Here is a 7068-nt window from a genome sequence, read left to right as displayed (position 1 = left end):
AATAATTGTGATTTTTTATTTTATTTTATTTTATTCAAATAACTTATGATTTCCTGCCACATAGAATAGTTGTGTTTAAGATGACAATGAATCATATCCCGTACCACTCTCATAAACTGTTCTGACTGGCCACCCTAAGTCCCTGCAATAACTGGCCCGTTATCGCTAACATGGGCCTTGGGTCCACCCACTAAATCCATCGGGCCTCTCGGCCCATATTGTTGTTTTCAAGTTTCAACTATATACCTTCCAAAGTCCGAGAGACTTAAAAACAGAATTTTCGTTCTTTCTTTTTTTTCTTTTTTTCTTTTTTTGTTTGAAAAAGAAAAAGAAAGCGTATATTTGAAATTAAAACCCTAGCTCTCAGAAGCTCCATGAAGTTCAATTTGTCAACGAAAATGGCGATTTTCCAAGCAAGGACCTACCTTTCAAGAAGCTTTTCAACTCTTTCTTCCCATCCTTTGTGCGTCTGTGTTGTTGGGAGCGGACCTGCTGGCTTCTACACCGCTGAAAAGGTAAACCTCTCTCTCTGTATCACACACACACCACACGCATACACACACAGATTTGTGTGTATTTGTTAAGATTAAAATCCTTAGCTTAGGTTTGTTTTTAGTTTTTCTTAGCAACCAAACGTGAGTGTTGGTTTTCCTTTGTGTTTGAAGGCATTGATTGAAAATGAAGTGCTTGTGTTATTAGATGTTGAAGGCGCATCAAGGAGCGCAAGTTGATATTATTGATAGATTGCCGACGCCATTTGGACTCGTACGGTCCGGCGTAGCGCCTGATCATCCCGAAACAAAGGTAAAACCACTGGACGAATTTGTAATAATTGTCATGTACATTGTAAAATGTTTATGTAATTTTTTTTAATGATTTGATATGGTACATTCATTGAATTATCAATGTGATCATGTGGTCACAATTGGATTTATCTTAAGCGTTACCATTTCTACGGGGTATTTCATAATCTGCTCTTTCTGTTTGATCTTTTGGGTGTGCTTGTCAAAATGCTTGTCTTAATTGAGCTTAGTTCACCAGAAAAATTGCAACAGATTGTCATGAACCAGTTTTCCCGGGTCGCACAACATGAACGGTGCTCATTTTTTGGAAATGTGACACTTGGATCTTCTATTTCTCTCACAGAGCTTCGTGAGCTGTACCATGTGGTGAGATGCTAGCACTAGATTGTTTTCTGTGCTGGAAATAACATTTTCATGTACATTAAGTCTTGAATGTTTCATTTGTTTGATCAAAGTTAAATGCGTTTGAGCAGGTTGTGCTTTCCTATGGTGCTGAAAGTGACAGAGTTCTTGGTGTACCAGGAGAAGTATGTTTAATAAGAACTAGTGTGTGCTTGGTGTTGTTTCTTAAGTTTGTCAGTTCTCAATAGAATTGCCGTCCTTGGTAATATCTTATGGAGGATCATGTGTTTTGATTAAATGTTGAAAAATAGAGTTTGCTTATTTTTCTCTATGTATCAAACTTTTTATAGGATCTGATTGGCGTACACTCGGCTAGAGAATTTGTTTGGTGGTATAATGGGCACCCAGATTGCAAAAACCTAGATCCTGACTTGAAGAACACGGATACGGCAGTCATTCTTGGTCAGGTAACTTCCTATTTTATGGATTGTAAGGAAGCAACCTTTTTTCGTAGATCATTATTCATGTGTTCTTTGTTACAGCACAAGTAAGTAACTACATTTAGGATATGTACTGCAGAACTACTGAGGTATAGAATGGTACTAGTTAGAGTATCAGGGACGAGGGGAAATTATTGAGAGCATGGTTAAGTTGGAGAGTGTCCTGTTGATCTGTAATTGATCAAAAAATATGACCCTAGATGGAGTGAGCTGGCTATTATGTTTACTTTGACCAATGCCAAATATTTGGGATAAGGCTCTGTTCATTTTCTACTTTTTTTTTTTTTTTTTTTTTTTTTTTTTTTTTTTTTATCACCTCTCATTTTTTTTATAAATCAAAAAGAGAAATGAGAATATGAATTGGAAAAAAAAAACAGATAAGTAGAAATTGTGCTCTAAGATTGATTTGCAAGATAACAATAAAACATGGATGGATTCAAAAGCCTATGACTTTAATTTATCCCCAAGAGATGCCAAAAGTATGAGTTTGTAAATTAAAGATTTTTTAAGCCTCTCTCTCTTTGCTTTCAGGGCAATGTAGCGCTTGATGTAGCACGCATCCTTTTACGACCACCAACAGAATTAGCAACAACTGATATTGCCAGCCATGCTTTGGCTGCTTTAGAGGAGAGCTCTATCAGGTCTTGTCTTGTCTTACCATTTCATAACAGCCAGATAAATTTATCACTTTTGTGTCATGTTTTGATGTTAATAAAATAAGAAAAATTATGCAGGAAAGTGTATTTGGTAGGACGACGTGGACCAGTCCAAGCAGCTTGTACTGCTAAAGAGCTACGTGAAATTCTTGGTAATTCTTAAATCCACTTACTCAGCACAGCATTAATTAAAAATTCATTTCCTTTTTCTATCTTAAAATGCATTTTTTTAGCGTAATGCTGGGAAAGAATTGTGCATAGGGAGTTCATTCGGGTGAAAAAAAGGAAAAGAAATAAATGTACAGAGTACATTTGAGCTTTTCGACACTCTGGGAGATGCCCCGATTCTGAAGTTTCTAAAGTTTGATTTATACTAGTAATATCTTTTTTATTCTTCATAAATACAGTGACATGTTCAGTATAAATTAAGTTCCACATGATGTTGGTCTAAAAAAGGATTATAAATTTAGAATCAACTCAATCTTCCTTTTCTTTTTTTCTTTTTCAATTATTTAATGTTTATAATCATCTGCATCGGTAGTTGTATCGAAATCATGTATATTATTTCATTAAAGTTTTACTATGTATGCTTTAGTAAAACTTTTTTTTTTTTTGACAAGTATGTATCATTTAGTATAACTTTTCTTGCAGTGTAAATTTTCTAGTGTTGACCCCTGTACTGTTGTCTAATAATTGATCGTGTAATGAGTAATCATTGTTTATAGGGAGGCCTCCTAAATGTGAACTTAATCAAATAAATGGCATTTTATTGCAGGTATTAAAGATCTTTATATTCGTATACAGGAGGCTGATCTTCTTAAAGCGCCAGAAGATGAGGTATAGCTCTACTCAGTTGTTTATGTGTACTTTTCACAATATCGTGCTGGATATGTTTGTTGCAAAAAGAATAAATAAAATAACGACAAGAACAATAATAGTAATAATAAGAATTTGGTGTTTGCTATGTTAAGGTCCTCTTTGCTACCATTGCGAATATGAAAAATCCCTCATGATATGTTTAGTATATTTTACTCTTTACTGATCTTATCTGTATTTTGATGCTGCCATTTGGCAAAGGAAGAGCTAAAGAATAATCGAATTCAGAGGAGGGTTTACGAGTTGCTCTCTAAGGCAGCCGCCACTGCACCTTCCTACCCAAGGTCAGGTCAACGTGAACTCCACTTTGTTTTCTTCCAGAAACCAGATAGATTTCTAGAATCAGATGAAAGAAGAGGCCATGTTTCTGGTCTGCATTTTGAGAAGACATCTCTTAAAGGTAGTTAGCCTTCTCAATGCATTGAGCAATTTTTGTGTCTTATACAGCACTGAGCGTGTTACTCTAGATTCATCATCCTTAAACCAACTGGTTATGCTCCATTCTTCAGAATTACAGGCATACTTGTTAAGATGTCATGGAAAATTGGATTCTTTTCAAAGCTACACAAAACGCTATGTATTTCTGGTTTGTCCAAGTGCCCGTGATTAATTGCTTTAATCAAATTTTTTGTAGGTGTTGGTGGTGGAAAACGAATTGCAGTTGGTATTGGACAATATGAAGACCTTGAATGCGGGTACTTTCTTCTAGAAGCTTTGACCATTCATATAGTTCTCTAATAAAAATAAATAAATAAATAAACTACTAAATCATATTACTAGTACTCTATATGTGTCTAATTTTAAATCTTAAATCACCAGTTGTTTTAAAAACTTAAGCTTATAAGAAATTGTGAATTTAATCATTTAACCAATATTTTAATATTGTTTCTCACATGTGGGCGCAAACTCTACTTCAATAAGTAAGGTCTAATATGTGGTCAAGATTCAAACTTAGAATCGCTGCTAAAATATCATGTTAAATCACTGATTATCTCAAAAGCTTAAATTTGTAGAAAATGATAAATTTAATCATTTAATTAATATTCTAATAGTAAATATTAGTAAAATTTGTTTCATTCCAAATTGTGCTGTGTTGTAAGAAAAGTAAATAATCTAAATTCCTAGAGAAAGAATGAGTTCCATTGTTCTTGGTGAAATGATCAGTGGAACCCTAAAAAAAGAATGAACATTAAGCTGTGTATACTATATATTTAATCCAGATCACTGAAACCAGGTACTGACTACATGGCAATGCTCTCTCTTTATGTAGGATGGCGCTAAAGAGCATTGGTTACAAATCAGTGCCAGTCGGAGGTTTACCCTTCGATCATCAGAAAGGTAAAACATACGAATGAATGCACCAAGTAGGACATTTTCATTCTTTTCTCTTCTAATTGCTTGCAGTTTATATTTGCTCTGGGAAAGATATGTATCTACTGTTATATCAAGTGAAGATTTCTTCAGACCAGTTCTCAATTTTCTCACAAATATGCTTGATAAAAAACTTTAATTTAGTAACATCTATATAATTATCTGAGAAGAAAATTTTCAAAACTTGAGAATATGATTATTTCTTTGAATTTACTCATCAAGTTCAATTCTTCTTACGTCTAAAATATTTGCTAATTAAATGAGTGTATGGGCAATCCAAATCCTCCCTTTGATAGGTAATCACTAGGTAGTACATATTTGGAGGACTTCTAACTCTTTCACCAGTTTCTTTGCTTACTTGATATATTGAATTTTATGAAGCTTTAAAAAACTTTAACATGAATAGAATCTGAATGAGACTAAATTTATGTAAGTTGCCTTGAAGGCCACCTGCCACAGAACTTCTTCACAAGTGAATCTTAGTGTGCCAAATTGCATTACCTGGTAACTTTGTATGCTCACCCATATGATGGCTCAATATCCAGGCGTGGTTCCCAACATTAGAGGTCGAGTTCTATGTGATACGTCAGGGGATCCGACTCTGCTCGAGGGTTTGTATGTATGTGGGTGGTTGAAACGAGGACCAACTGGAATAATTGCTACAAATCTCTACTGTGCTGAGGAAACGGTAAGTGGTGTCTTGAGCCGCATTGACTGAAAGTACGACTTTTTATGAAAATCTAATCATGCCTATCATACATCTTGTCAGAGGTCTGCTAATCTGGCTGATTGATATGGCAGGTTTTGAGCATATCTGAAGACCTTGATCAAGGAGTTTTGGCAACAAAATCTGGCTTACCCAAGCCAGGCAGAGAGGGTCTTCTCCACTTATTAGATAACCGAAATGTCAGAGTTGTACCATTCAGTGATTGGGAAAAGATAGACTCTACAGAAAGGAGGCTTGGGAGTCTTAAAAACAAACCCAGGGAAAAATTAACCACATGGGAGGAGCTCCTGAAAGTCCCCATGGAATAAATCAACTTCCCTTTTCAGAGGATCTTTTCTCCAGTTATAGTGCCCTGTTCAAACTATTTTGTTTACCCATGGACCCTTTTGGCCCGAAAATGTCTTTTTTCTCTTCCTTCTCATTTCTTGCGGAGTTGAGCCCCTGCCAATTAGTGCTAGGAAGTTCTGCTTTTGGTCAAACCAACCCATCACATATGATATGGAGCATTTTCTTTACTGTATTTGCAGTCCTGGCTTGCAAAATGAGTTCCTCTTCAAAATTTGAAGGTGAAAAATGCTTTTGAAAGCTCATTTGCAGAAAGTGATTATTTGTAGCACAAATAAGGGAAATGCTAATGTTGTTGATGATCTTAGAAGAACAATTTGCCAAGAAAATGTGATACTCCACGATACAGGGGAGGAGATGAGCATGAATTTGACCCCATCTAGGGTTTAGAGATCAAATTACTCAATGGAATTGATGCATCCATGTATTATGGGTAACGTAGGAGAGATCTCTTTTTACTTTTGTGGGTATCGCTAGAATTATCACTTTCAATATATCTCTAATTATTAAATGAAATGTGACTAACCTTTCCTTTTCTCTTTGAAACAAGGGACGCTTTTAGTTTTGTGGGTCCTTGAAACAATTTTGCTTTAACTAGTTGATGGAAGCACTAGGTTAATTGAAAATTTTTATATAATAAAATGTTGAAAATATGAAACACTAATTTGGAGGGAAATTATTAATTCAATGATTAAAATTCACTCTCCTATCAGCTTAAATTCTTAGTGTATAATTGGTGATTTCACTTGATATCAGATAAAAGGTCTTAAGTTTAAATATTGTCTTTGTAATTTATCCCTCATTTTAATTAAAATACTACATGCTTTATTTACTCCCATATGTAAGGCAGAGTGAAAAAATATTAATTCAAATAATTAAATTCATAATTTCCTATCAAGTTACGGTTATTAAATAAGTGGTGATTTAACATGGTATCGGAATAAAAGTTATGAGTTCAAACATATCTACGTCATTTGCTCTCATTTTAATTAAAATAGTTCACGTGTTGTTTGGTTATGTACATGAAGGAGTTTTAAATTATTAATTAAATGATTAAATCTATTCTTTTTAAGTAGTGATTTGACATGTTTAGTTCCACATGTGAAGAAATGTTAAAATATTAATTTAAAATATTAAATTCATTATGCTTAAACTTTTAGATAAGTGAAGATTTCATATGGTATCAAAGTAAAGGTCTTGAATTCATACCTTCAGCCATTTACCCCATTTAAGTTAAAATAGTTCGCACATGTGAGAGATAGTATTAAAGTATTAATTAAATGAATACTCATGCGGAAAAACACGTTTGGCCTGTTAAACTCGGATTTGTTTTGGGTTTTGGTTTACAAACTAAATCCGGGTCGAGTTCAAGATTGGCCAAAACTCAAACCCATGCTTTTAAATCATACGACCCTGAATTTGATGCACAGCCCAATGTAACCCTAACG

At 34.4% G+C, this 7068-nt stretch overlaps 1 protein-coding gene across 2 annotated transcripts; it reads left to right on the top strand.

Annotated features, from left to right (window-relative positions):
• Positions 1–284: 284 nt before the first annotated feature.
• On the top strand, positions 285–6078 carry LOC133857307 (NADPH:adrenodoxin oxidoreductase, mitochondrial). 2 transcript variants are annotated; one of them, XM_062292522.1, is made up of 13 exons: positions 285–515; positions 700–804; positions 1056–1169; positions 1277–1330; positions 1496–1612; positions 2177–2286; positions 2380–2453; positions 3077–3138; positions 3379–3577; positions 3812–3872; positions 4448–4515; positions 5094–5236; positions 5350–6078. In XM_062292522.1, the coding sequence occupies exons 1-13, from the start codon at positions 375–377 to the stop codon at positions 5581–5583; spliced, it is 1482 nt and encodes a 493-aa protein (XP_062148506.1). In that variant the 5' UTR covers positions 285–374; the 3' UTR covers positions 5584–6078. The 2 variants fall into 2 exon arrangements, with proteins under 2 accessions (XP_062148506.1, XP_062148507.1); XM_062292523.1 differs by having other exon boundaries at positions 1042–1169.
• Positions 6079–7068: the final 990 nt, after the last annotated feature.

This window comes from Alnus glutinosa, chromosome 14, assembly GCF_958979055.1.
Source record: "Alnus glutinosa chromosome 14, dhAlnGlut1.1, whole genome shotgun sequence".
Lineage (NCBI taxonomy): Eukaryota > Viridiplantae > Streptophyta > Magnoliopsida > Fagales > Betulaceae > Alnus > Alnus glutinosa.
The sequence above is the reverse complement of the archived record's forward strand: the minus strand, read 5'-3'. Positions and strand labels throughout refer to the sequence as shown.